Source organism: Dipodomys ordii, unplaced genomic scaffold (assembly GCF_000151885.1).
Source record: "Dipodomys ordii isolate 6190 unplaced genomic scaffold, Dord_2.0 Scaffold82, whole genome shotgun sequence".
Taxonomy (NCBI): domain Eukaryota; kingdom Metazoa; phylum Chordata; class Mammalia; order Rodentia; family Heteromyidae; genus Dipodomys; species Dipodomys ordii.
This window is the reverse complement of record NW_012267298.1, coordinates 6117417-6130384: the sequence shown is the minus strand read 5'-3', so window position 1 is coordinate 6130384 and position 12968 is coordinate 6117417. Positions and strand designations below refer to the sequence as shown.

General features: G+C 55.1%; 1 protein-coding gene across 1 annotated transcript in view; it reads left to right on the top strand.

Annotated features, from left to right (window-relative positions):
- Ndrg1 (N-myc downstream regulated 1) overlaps nt 1–9268 on the top strand; it is a 37547-nt gene extending 28279 nt beyond the window's left edge. The window contains exons 9-16 of the mRNA XM_013025179.1: nt 1724–1780; nt 2771–2874; nt 4255–4311; nt 4912–4963; nt 5719–5766; nt 5983–6018; nt 6834–6885; nt 8470–9268. Coding sequence (XP_012880633.1) covers nt 1724–1780; nt 2771–2874; nt 4255–4311; nt 4912–4963; nt 5719–5766; nt 5983–6018; nt 6834–6885; nt 8470–8711 — 648 coding nt within the window. The 3' untranslated portion in view covers nt 8712–9268. The remainder of the gene's footprint in view (nt 1–1723; nt 1781–2770; nt 2875–4254; nt 4312–4911; nt 4964–5718; nt 5767–5982; nt 6019–6833; nt 6886–8469) is intronic.
- The last annotated feature ends 3700 nt before the right edge of the window (nt 9269–12968 follow it).

Below are 12968 nucleotides of genomic sequence, written 5' to 3'. Positions count from 1 at the left end.
CCTTGAGCTCCCCTCCTCTTCTCCCTACCATGCACCCAGCCAAGAGCAGCCTCCTTATAATCCTAACTTTTCAGGAGGCTGAGATCTGAGGATCGTGGTTCAGAGCCAGCCCGGGCAGACAAGTCCGTGACACTCTTACCTCTAATAACCACCATGAAACCGCAAGGGGCGCTGTGGCTCAAGCGGTAGAGTGCTCGCCTTGAGCTGAAGAGCTCAAGGACAGTGCCCAGGCCCAGAGTTCAGGCCCCACGACTGACCCAAATAAATCAATAAAAGAGTGGTCTCCTTCTGCTTCCTTTATGCCAGCCAGTATGGCTGCCACAGCTTGCCACTGAGAAGGTTTAAAGAGGCCTCTGCTATCTCCATCAGGGGACCTTTGGGAACAGCCTCCAGCCAGCTCGATAAGCATCAGCCAGAGTCCTGAGGTTTGCTGGGTACCTACCAGGTGCAGGGCCTTTTTCAAATAGGTGACTGTGTCCGATGAAACTTGCGGTGGAGGAGCGGACAGCCCGTTGGGAACCCAGGGGCTGCTGCTGGAGTTGCTTGTCACAGTTGGCTCTCGTCTGTGTTGAGCTGATCATTCTGCTTCCATTCCGCCTTTCTCCGCCTCAAGGGGCTGTCACAACCCCTCCAGGAGGCAGGCCCCTTCCGGCCTTCACCAAGAGGAGGAAACTGGGGCTCCGTGCTCAGGCAGCACAGCTAGGACGTCTCTGTGATGGGCACCGTGGCCTGGCATTCCCAGGGCTCCTGGTCTGGGTGGAAATTCACCAGCCTGAACTTCAGGACTGACAGCAGGGGGAGATGGGCCTGAATGGCTCCCGAAGTTCTGCTCCAGCTGGGGTCCTGTGGGAGCCCAGGATCCCAGGACCCTCTATCAAGATCTCTTCTCCCCAACGGATACCGAATCAGCTATTACACATTTGTGGAGCTCCTTTCCCAGGCCTAGTGGTTTGCATCTCCTACGGTGTAGCTGGCATTATGGAACTCCTGTTGTAAATCTAGGAAAACTGTCTGGAGGAATGGGAGCTAGCAGATGGTGGAGGGCTAGCGGGGACAAGCAGGTCCTGGGGTGTAGACTGGATGGGGGTGGGGGGTAAGTGTCCTCAGGGTGTGTTCAGAAGAGGTGCTGAGGACTTAGTGAGCCTTCAGAGCGGGGTGAGGCCGGGCTGGGTTCTGGCAGAGCAGCACCTTCTCACCATGCACCGCCTTTGCATGACTCTGAGATAAAGAACAGGAGGTAGATCTGGGCCCGCGTGCCCAGTAGGGGACCAGGACAGAAGCCAGGCTCCAGTGGAGGAGGCCTCCCGGGCAGCTTCCACTACCTGAAATAATCAAGCAGGAAGAGTTGGCTTTGCCTCCAAGTTTGGGAGGTTTCAGTCTGTGGTGGGTTGGGCCTGCTGTGAGGACATTATGATAGGAGTCTGGCAGAGCAGAGCTGCCCACCTCGTGGACAGGAAGCGAAAAATAAAAAGGAAGGAATCTTACAATGTCCTTCAGACGAAGCCTAAACATCTCCTGCTCAGCTCTTACTTGAAGGATCCAATCGTGCCCCGTAGGGGCTGAGGCTCCAATGCCTGAGCCTCTGGGGACAGTTAATCATCACAAAGCAGAAGGTGTCCTGTGCGGTGTCCTGCGGGGCACTTTGTCCCCAGCGTGTGGCCTTGCTTGACCTTACATTACTTCCACGCAGCTTGTTTTCTAACCCGCCGTCTCCCTCCTGCAGATCTCCGGATGGACGCAGGCCCTGCCGGACATGGTGGTGTCCCACCTCTTCGGAAAGGTGAGCGGCTCAGCCCAGAGTCCTGCTCTTCCTGGTATGTGCATGATCCATCGCAGGGGCCCCAAGGGTGGACCCAAGGGACCGTGCAAGCCATGCATTTTCTTTCTCTAAGCACAGGTCTCTCTAAAACATCTTCCTCAAAGTACTCTTACTACGTGTGCTAGGTTTATATATATATATATATGTATATATATGTATATATACATATATATAACATCATGCGGTGCATTTGTGACGTACTGTATCTACATACATAGATACTATATTGTGTTACATTTATAATATGTTACATACACATACTACATCTTACATCACATGGTATATGTACTGCATGTATTTTGACAAAATTTGACCTCCGTGTTCCCACCTGTGAAAACGGTCACTGTAAGGATCTTCGTCACTCTCCAGAGTTTCCCGTGGTAGTCTCCCCTCCTGCGTGCCAGGCCCTTCTGCTCTGCCTTCTGTCCCTGTAGTCTAGTTTGTGAGACCAGGAACTCCAGGTCATAGGTCATGGGCGCCGCACGGATGCACCCTCCCGTAGACCCAGGCCTCTCCACTCTGCCTGTCCTCAGTAGCTCATTCCATTGGTTGGATGTGTGGAACATACCATTTTTTTCCTGATCCCCTGTTTATGGCCCTTTGACAAAGTCCAAGTCAAGGTCAGCCCCTTCCTGGGCTACCAGGACCTCCTGGAGTCTGCTGGGCAGTTCTGTAGCCTGTAAGATAAACACCGTTTTCTGAGAGAACTGGAGCTCACAGAGGGGAAGGGATTCCCCAAGCCGGGGGCAGTGTGGTGGGGGGGGGGGCGGGCAGGGATGCACTCAGGGCTGCGCTGCATCCCGTCTCCAGTGGCGGCCTCCTTCCTGCCACCAGCCAATGGCTGTATCGATGCCCACATCCCAGCCTTCCCAGCTCTCTCAGTCCCCTGTGGGGAGAGAGCAGTGTGTGGCTGGGCCGCTGTTCAGCCAGGGCCGTCCCCTCTCCCCGCAGGAGGAGATGCACAGCAACGTGGAGGTGGTGCACACCTACCGCCAGCATATCATCAATGACATGAACCCCGGAAACCTGCACCTGTTCATCAGCGCCTACAACAGGTGAGCTGAGCCCGGTCACGACCTCTGCGGGCCTGGGATGGAGGCGGGGCAGTGGATGGGGCCATGACGAGCCGTCTGGTGCGGCGGGAGCTCTGCGGGGCTTTGGCCCCCGTCCCAGGCCTTGGGGCCAGCTGCAAGGGCAGTGTGGTCATGTGCTCGGCATGGGCAGCAAACGCACTGACCTCAAGGTAAACGCCCTGTAGCAGATCTGGGAGACTGAGAGCAAAGCACTGCGGGAGGCATGGCCATCACTCCGTGGACCCTGGGGAGGAGATGCGCAGGGATGTACAGATGACATCCAGAGGTTCTGGAATTTTCCAGGGGCTCACTCAGGCTGAGGAGGGGTTATTATTAGGGTTACTTCCTGCCATGTGGCAAAGGCACACAGAGAGGTTTAGTATTTGACCTAAGGTCACACAGCTAGGAGGTGGCAGAACGTGATTCCAGGCCTGTTGGCCTGGCTTCAGATTATGGACTAGAAGGCACACAGGCAAGCAGAGTGGCTGGGTGGTCTACACCGGCTCTGACACTAGCACAGTAAAGGCCGCTGGCCTGGCAGCCAGCGGTGGAAAGTTCAGGTCCACGTCTTAAGGAGGTCGTTGGCTACTAGCAGAGGCCTTTGGGCCCATACAGGTGGCGGAGCCCAGCTTAAGAGCACAGACTGAACCAGAGGACTCCAGACATCCTAGCCATGGGAGGCAGAGGGAGAGCCTCAGCAGCCCTGGCTAAGATGTCCACGAGACCTTATCTCAAGAGAAAAGGTCTGCTTCAGTGATGGAGGCCTGCAATTCCAGCAAGAGGATCAGGGTTCGGACCAGCTCAGGCAACAAAGCGTGGTTCTATCTCAAAAATAAGCAGAGCAAAAGAGCTGGAGATGTGGCTCAAGTGGTGGAGCTCCTGCCTAGCAAATACACTGCTCCCCTCCTCCAAAAAATAAAGGAGAGGCCAGGAGGTCAGGGGTGAAAGCAGAGGTCAGGAGGTCAGGGGTGAGAGCAGAGTCAGGAGGTCAGGGGTGAGAGCAGAGGTCAGGAGGTCAGGGGTGAGAGCAGAGGTCAGGAGGTCAGGGGTGAGCGCAGAGCCAGGTCAGAGTTGGCATCTGTTCCTGTTGTGATGACATGATTTGCACTTCTGCAAAAAAAACAAAAAAAAAAAGAACAAAAATCAATTGTAGTATTAACAAAATGAAGTGGGCTCTGCGGGAAACATAAGAGTCCTACTGGACCCTTAACCATTCTATAGGCACCAAGAGGCTGGGGGTGGAGAGCCGCCTGGCCTCTCCCGGAGCAGGTTCATGGGTGTTTTTCCAGCCCTGCGCTGGCGCCATGGGGGTGGGTCCCCCAGGGTGCCGTGCCCTGCTCATGGTGCCTGTGTTGCTCGTAGCCGGCGGGACCTGGAGATTGAGCGGCCGATGCCCGGTACCCACACCGTGACCCTGCAGTGAGTCGCTTTCCTTCCCCCTGTGGCCAGGGCCTCCGTCCCCTCCACATCCCTGCCCCGTCAGAAAGCCGCCCTCCCTCGGGGTGGAGAGCCGGCCTTTCTCTGAGCCTGGCACCTCCAGACTGAGCCCGGACCCAAGCTGGAACCCTCAGTGTTGGAGGAGACATCCCTCCCCTCCCCCCTGCCATGCCCATAACTGTGCTGGGCTTGGCTTCCCAAAGCCCAGAACCTAGTGGTGCAGGACCCACCCCGGGAGGAGGTGTGACCAGGGCTCTGTGAGGCACACTGTCTGCCACTTGTGAACTTGGCAGTGTCTTTTCCTTTGCCGTTCCGGCTAGACCTTGTCTAGACATTGCTGCCCCCCCCTTTCCTAAGGATTGGATGCTTTAAACATAAACTCCAGGACATAGCATTCCCTATCTGAGCTTTATACTAAAGTGTAAATGACTAACTTGCTGTTTTAGCTTAAGAACCAGAGGATAGAGAAGGTGATGGAAAAGAGCAAAAAGGAAAACAGGCTCCCTCCTTAGAACCCTAATGGGGCCTGGCAGGGCCTGTCACTGAGCCCTGAGCTGAGTCCTTGCCCTGTCTCTGTCTTAGGTGTCCTTCCCTGCTGGTGGTTGGGGACAGCTCTCCTGCCGTAGATGCCGTGGTATGTAGAGAGCCACAGTCTCTGTGGCCCGGCCCTGGGTGAAGCCTCTGAACCCACCCTCCCCCACCCCAGCACTCAGGGGCATTGTCCATAAAGTCCACACCAACCTTGGGGCAGAGCCCAGCCCTGGTCATCTCTATGGGCTGCAGAGCAGAATTCGCAGAATTTGGTTCTGTGGTGAAATAAAACATCTGGGCGCTGGTGGCTCACGCCTGTAATCCTAGCTAACTCAGGAGGATGAGAACTGAGGATCAGAGTTCGAAGCCAGCCTGGACAGGAAAGTCTGTGGAGACTCTTATCTCTAATTAGCCACCAAAAAAAAAAAGCTTGGAGGAGAGCTGTGGCTCAAGAGGTAGAGCATCAACCTTGAGCACAAAAGCTAGGCAGCAGCTGATGAGCAAAGGCCCTCCATGTGCAGATTCTCTGGTGGGTCTTCAACATTCCAGCTAGTCCTTAGAACAGGCTGTTCCACAAAACAAAACAGAACCATCAACCCCATTTTATTGATGGGGAAACTGAGGCTCGGAGAAGTTACATAACTTGTCCAGAGTCCCACAGCTTGTCACAGCAGAGCTAGGCTCTGAAGGCCAGTTTAGCTCTGCCCCCTCCACCACCACCCCCGCCACCCTCCCCCCATGCTTCCTTCCACACATCAGAGGGAAGCTCGGGTTTCTAATGGGGGGGGGGCAGCTGGCAAGGGTGGAAGGATCGTGACCCTGACTCTGGTACCTGACCACGTTCCCCTCTCTGCCCAGGTGGAGTGCAACTCGAAGCTGGACCCCACAAAGACCACTCTGCTCAAGGTATAGAGGAGGGGGGTTCCGGGAAGTTCCCCCACATGGGGCTGGGCTGAGGCAGAGCGGCAGTGAGAAATCCTGGGTGTGGCAGCCGCACCTGCCCTCCCAGCGCTGTGGGGGAGGGGGATGGAGGCGGAGCGTGGAGACCTGAGGCATCCCGGGTTCCATAGCCAGATCCTCCTGGGCAGCCGTGCGGGCACTGACCAGCTTCTCTCCCTCCAGATGGCGGACTGCGGCGGCCTCCCGCAGATCTCCCAGGTGAGTGCCAGCCTGGCTTTGCTCTGCCCCCCCCCCATCACTGCCCTGGCAGAGCCTGTGTCTCTGTAGCATCGGATAATAGAGGACCAACTACTGCTTATTAAAAAAAAAAAATGAGGCTCACGCCAGTAATCCTAGCTGCTCAAGAGAATGAAATCTGAGGATCAAAGCCAGCCTGAGCAGACCAAGAGACTCCTATCTCCAGTTAACCAGCCAGTAGCCAGATGTAGAGGTCTGATTCAAGTGGAAGAGCACCATCCTCGAACAACAGCAAAAACTAAGCTGAATTAGACACCCAAGGCCCTGAGTTCAAGCCCCAGTATCAGCGCGCACGCACACACACACACACACACACACACACACACACACACACACACACACACGTGACTCCTCCCCTCCGGGCAGCAGCCCCTGCAGTACACGTGGCCCAGGCTTACAAGCCGGAGCAATTTGCCGAGTGCTTTCCCTGGCCAGGGACCCCAGGAACTCAAGTCCACAGCAGAGACAGACATAGAGGATGCCAGAGCAAATTGTGTGTGTGCGCGCACGCGTGTGTGTGCGTGTGTGTGTGTGCGTGCGTGTGTGTGTGCGTGCGTGTGTGTGTGTGTGTGCGTGTGCGTGCGTGTGTGTGTGTGTGTGCGTGTGTGCGTGTGACAGACCATCCATAGTTGCCCTTGGCTTTTGTGTTTGTCTCTCAGCTATTCGGTGGCCTCCATGTGGGGCAGTATCTTGTGTGAAGGTGACCACAGGCCCCGCTGGTGGTCTGTGGCTATGTGGCTATTGGCCTTTGACCACGTCCTCTCTCTCTCTCGCAGCCAGCCAAGCTCGCTGAAGCCTTCAAGTACTTCGTCCAGGGGATGGGATACAGTAAGTACGGCGTTCTACGTCCAGTGTGGGACAGGATTGCCACAGCCTGGCCAGGAGGGAGGAGAATTCTCCGTCGCATCAGCCAGCATCAGTTTTTGAATGCTGGGCAAAGCGAGAAGATCTTTTTACAGTCCTTGTTTGGGAAATGTGTTAGTAGTCCAGGTCATTGTAAGACTCACCTCCACCACGCTTGCTTTCTAGCGAGGTGGAGGGTGAGGGTATCTAGCTTGTCTATTCCAGGTAGATCCATGCCCACTCCAGCATGGCACCTTTGCCTGTGGTCCTGCGGCCCCGTGTGGAGATGGGCAGGGGTGCGGGTCACTGGGCCACCTTGAAGGGCCGGCCTCAAGCTCCTTCCCCCTGGAGCTGCTGGCATCTGATTGCTGCTCCCATGGTGTGTTCTGGTTATTGACGCCAGATTAGCTCCTATCCCCAGTTTGTCCTCCAGCCGGGACATCCCACAGGACTTGGGGAAAACAGCAGGAAGAGCTTCTGTAGCTGAGGAACCTGTCAAGAGAATGAAGTCACCCCTCCTTCAGTGGCTGGTGGCCAGGGGCCTGTGTGACCAGCCCTTGGCATACCAGGTGTCACTGGACAGTGTCCACTGCCCAGGGAGGTCAGCAGGACCCCCCAGGGTGGGGCTCAGGTTTTCCTTGGGCTTCCCAGAAGCAAGTGGGCCTTTCTGGGTTCACAGCCAGCCCTAGGGAAGGGGTTCCAGCACAGCAGGGGGACCCACTAGGCGTCCACTGCAGCGTAGCAGTGGCAGTAGGATTGGGCCCATGGGACAGGCAATTACGGGAGAACCTGTTCCTGCACCTGCCTCTCCCTTGCGTCCGCCTCTCCCCTGCAACTGTACCCCTTCCCTCCTCTTATTAAGGACGCCAGACTCTAGATTAGGCTCATCCTAATCCAGGGTGACCTACTTAACTCTGCAAAGACCCTGCTTTGAAGCGAGGTTACAGGCTGGGGCTTCTGGTGAACACGGCTTGGGGGAGGGGACCCCGAGGCCCGGGACTGGTGGGGGTCGCTTGTCACTTTCCTTTGTCTGCCACAGCAGTAGGGCAAGTGACCTTGGGGGCTTGGGGACAGTCTCAGAGGGGGCTGCCATTGCCAGTGCCTGGGAGCCGTCCAGCGTGGACGAAGGTGGACGTTTAGCACTGCTGTTGCGACTTGCAGGGTGCACCGGTGTTGGTCTGGGGGTGCAGGACTCAGCCCTGCCGGCCTCAGGCAGTGCAGGGTGATGGCCCCATGCCGACGGGAGGGGCCACGCCAGGCCCTCACTGCGCAGAGGGGCTCCAGGGTCACATAGCTTGTTGAGCAACTGGTAGAACTGGGGTTCAGACCCAGATCGGGGTTCAGACCACTTTTGCTGTATGATTGCTACCAATGTTTCCCCTGTGTGAGCTCTGCTGTCCCCTCTGTAAGTGGACACAGTGACACGAGGACCCCTGAGGCTGGATGGCCACAGGGCAAAGAAGGGACAGGCCAGTGCTGGCCCGTAGGAAGGCATCATGGCTGGTGGGCGGTGCTTGTCCCCTGTTGAGGTGTCAGATGCCCTCACCAGGCTGACTTTGTTTCCCCCAGTGCCCTCCGCCAGCATGACCCGCCTCATGCGGTCCCGCACAGCCTCGGGCTCCAGCGTCACCTCCCTGGAGGGCTCCCGCAGCCGCTCCCACACGGGGGAGGGTCCCCGCAGCCGCTCCCACACCGGGGAGGGTCCCCGCAGCCGCTCCCACACCAGCGAGGGAGCCCGCCTGGACATCACCCCCAGCTCGGGCACCACCGGGAACAGCGCCGGACCCAAGTCCATGGAGGTGTCCTGCTAGGCAGCCTGTGCCCTGCCGCCCTGGACTCTGATCTCTGTAGCAGCGCCGCCCGCCCCTCCCCCCCCGCCCTCCTCACCCCTGCCCACCGCCCTGTGCTAATGCGATATTAATCCAAAGCTTATTTTGTAAAAGTGAGATCTGGCCATGACAGACTGGGTCTGTCTAGCGCCCCTTCCTGTGGGAGGGCAGGGTAGGTAGTTGTGGACCAAAGGAAAGGAGCGGCTCACGGTCCTGCTTCCATTAACTGGTGGGCTGGTGGCCTCTCTCACCCGCCCTCAGAACACCGAAAACTGCCCAAATCCAGGAATCATTTCTGCTTCCGGCCTAGGTTACCCTGAGCATCCTGGTGTGCCAGTGTTTGGCCAGCCCGCCTACTTCCTGTTTCCTCTCCAACCAAAGACTGCGGGAGCCTTTTCCCGGGAATAAAACCCGATCCCTGACTTGGGGAGGGAGGAGCAGTAAGCGTGGGCAGCTGGTTTTCAGTAGGCAAAACAGGAAGGGGGTGGGATTCAGGAACAAGGTGGAATTTAGGCGGAGGCTAAAAGCATTTGGAAAAACACGTTCACTCCGTTGACTTGAAGAAATCAGTTCTTTAAAGTTGGCGCGTGGTGTGCCGAAGCACACGAGCTTGTTTTTGTTTTTTTTCCCCTTTGATTCTGACTTTTCTTTTTAATGTACAATGAAAGCAGGTGACAGACGCTGTTAGATTTCTAAGGACAGAAAATGTGTGGCGGTTCCATGCTTTGGCCGTCACAGGCCTTCACCTTTGTGAACGAGGAAGCCTGGCTCGATCTGTGGTAGCATTCTCTGGGGTGGAGGAGACCCTTGTCACTCGCGGGTGTCCCTGACTGGAACGAGTCTCCACGCAGGAGCGGTTATGGAGGTGACGGCTACAGCCAAGGCTTCCCCAGTGACTGTCCTGGAATCTAGGACAGTCTAATAATAGGTCCCAAGAATCATGCATGATGGACAGCTGCCCATCTCCAACCTAGCCTCTTCTTCATCTAGGCGCATCCACGTGGGGAGTGGTCTGAGGAAGAGTATCGCATGGGAACTTCCTGCCCTCTCCTGCCACCCCCTCCCCACCCTCTAACCTCCTTTGGCTGAACAGGGTGACACCACTGACACTGCTCAGTCAGTCTTGACAGCCCAGGGTCAGATCTCTGCTCCACTGCCTTTGGTTTTCCTCTTGGCTAACCACAGATTTTCCTGTAGGACGTGGGATTGGAGGGAATGGAATGTGGTGATTCAACCTCTGGGTGGGGCTTGGTTGATTTCTAGGACCCTAGAGTCAGTGGGAGGTGGCTGGAGAGGCAGTGATTCCATTTACCTGCCAATTACCATCTTGGGGGCTTCCCCTGACCTTATGTATATAGAAAGAACGGGAATCCAGGCAAGAGTGGCTGAATACAGGCCAGAAAGTATTGTACAAGTCATTCCGGAGGAGTTTCTTAATGAGATATTTGTATTTATTTCCAGACCAATAAATTTGTAACTTTGCAGCTGCTTGTGTCTTATCCCTGTCCCCTGGAGGGGGTGTGTGTGTGAGAGAGACATCCCAGTCTGGGGATTCTCCGTACTGTGCCAGGTCACCCCACCCCATGGCCCCTCACGTGGGATTCTTTGCTTCAGAGCAGCAGCACCACCAGCTAACTAACTTGTAGTAACTACAGTTAGATAACTAAATTTCAGTAGCTAACTTTAGGCAATCGGATTAATAATCGGAAACAAAGGCAACTGAATTTCTATTAGCCACAGTAAATGAAACAGGTAAAACTAAACAAGATCTCTAAAAAGATTACCATTTGCATAAACATGACCAATTATTTGCATCTTAGTTATTTATTTTGTGCCAGCCCAGGGTCTGGATAAGGTCTCTGAATTTCTTTTGCTCAAAGGTAGTGCTCTACTACTTGAGCTGTATGTAGCTCCACTTCCGGCTTTATTTTGGGGTAGTTGGTTGGAGATCAGAGTCTCATAGACAGTCCTGCTTGAGCTGGCTTTGAGTTGTGATCCTCAGATCTCAGCCTCCTGAGCAGCTGGGATTACAGGTGTGAGCCACCAGCACCCAGCTTACATCCTTTTTCTTATGCTAAAAATAACCCCCCGGGGTGTTGTAGTTCACACCCATGGCATGTCTCAAGTACTAAATTCTTTCAGATCAGCTTAACACATACAGAACAGTTGCAACATGGTATATGCATGTCAATTCCTACTATAACAAAACACCCGAGGGATATAACTTGAGGAAAGGTTGACTGTGGCTCACAGTGGCAAAGGTTGTGGTCCCAGGGCAGGACGGGGTGGCAGGAGGATGAAGCAGAGGAAGTTGCTCAGGTTTTGGCTGCCAGGAAGCAGAAAGGGGAAGCAGCGGATTGCTTTCCAGCTTTCTGTCCTGCTGTGGGCAAGAGAGCTCAGAGCCGGATGGTAGTGGAGGGACTCCATGTTTGACTATATTGAGAAGCCCAGCTCAGACGTTGGGTAGAGTCCTGCGGCTCAGCTGTGGGGAGGGGGAAGGGGAGACGATTGAGGTGGGCGGGGGGCTCCTCCAGGATTCACATTATCTACGTGTTGGCGATCACGACTGGCAAGGTTCTTTTCCATGTTTGTTCTATGTCTGCTGTTTGGAAGAAGTCACAAAATGAGGCTGGTGCTCAACCTTCTACCACAGCCATCTGTTGTTACTGATATCAGAGACTCCTCTCTCCTCTTGGGAATTCTGTGTGGTCCGCTAGAAACACTTGCGAGGTCTGTGTGATGGTGTATGTGTGATGGTGTGTGCGATGGTGTGTGTGTGTGTATGTGTGTGTGTGATGGTGTGTGTGTGTGTGTGATGGTGTGTGTGTGTGTGTGATGGTGTGTGTGTGTGTGTGTGTGATGGTGTGTGTGTGATGGTGTGTGTGTGTGTTGGTGTGTGTGTATGTGATGGTGTATGTGTGATGGGGTGTGTGTGTATGTGTGATGTGCGTGTGTGTGTGTGTGTGTGTGTGTGTGTGTGTGTGTGTCCCAGCTCACAGCCCCGCTGTCCTGGAGGCAGTAGGAATACATCAGGGGCCGTGAGTCAGGCCGGAGGGGTGAGGCAGTCCCCCGCCAGTGTGGACAGGATGTGTGAGCTCATAGGCCGTGGCCTGGTGCGCGTGTGGACAAGACGTGTTTAGACAGATGGGCTTGGGGTGGGCTGGCTGCTCACAGCTCTGCCCCATCCCCGCAGCAGAGGACAAGGACTCTCTGTCCTAGGGTTAATCCCTTTGGGTCCCTCTCAAGTGTTTGAAACACATAACCTCTGACCTGTAAAATTACCAAAGAACCAAGTTACACCCAAGTATCCTGATGCAATGTGACAACTGTGAGAGAGTCATACACGAAGTTTTCTTCAGTTAAAGAACTTGAGGCAGATTCTACCAATAGTACACATCCAAGGACAGGGGTGGCTGGTCACCCTGGTCTGGAAGATGGGGTAGCATACTGGACCCTGCTTTTTCCTGCCGTGGGTCCTGCCTAAGGGAGAGAACAAAGATCCAGAGGTTGCTGAAAGGCCTCCATCAACTGGGAACAGAATGGCTACAGAGTCAGCTGGCACTGCAACTTGCTTCAGGCTTCAGAAAGCCAGGAGGAAGGGAGGGCTATTTGCATAGATCTGGTGCCCTGGAGCTGGGTGCCCAGAGGCTGTTCCCACCCATGTCTATTTCTGTTCTGGTGTGCAGAGCTCGGCCTTGCATTGTTTCTGTAGAGGTCCTCTGCAGAGACAAGCCAGGCCTCATGCTGCCCCCTCTTCTCTGATGCAGTCCGACACTGGACTGGACCCTCGCTGGAGCCACGCCCACCTGCTCAAGTGCACACCCTCTCCAGGTGTCTTGCTGGGTGTGTGTGGGGGGGGTGTCTCAGCCTCAGAGGATGAGAGATGGGCTTGGGAGAGGCCAAGTGAGCCCATCAGCCTCTTTCTTTGTAAGGTGAGATTGTTCTGTAACTGAAACATGAAATAGTGACCCTAACCCTCCCTGATCTTTTAAGTTCTTGGGCCCTAAACCAGCCAGATCTCTTAAGGAGAAGAATCTAATTCATCCAGCTTGATTTAGGTGTCCAACTATGATTTGGCTTGCATTGCTCCTCTTCTCTCCCCAGACCCCATACAGCAGGGGCTCGGAGAAACTGGTGCATTCATGAGCACTGAATCAATCAGCGAGTTCTGTCTGCACCATTAAACCTCGAGCAGCCAAGTTCAACTTGCAGCATGGGCCCTGCCTCCTCCCTGTTCTG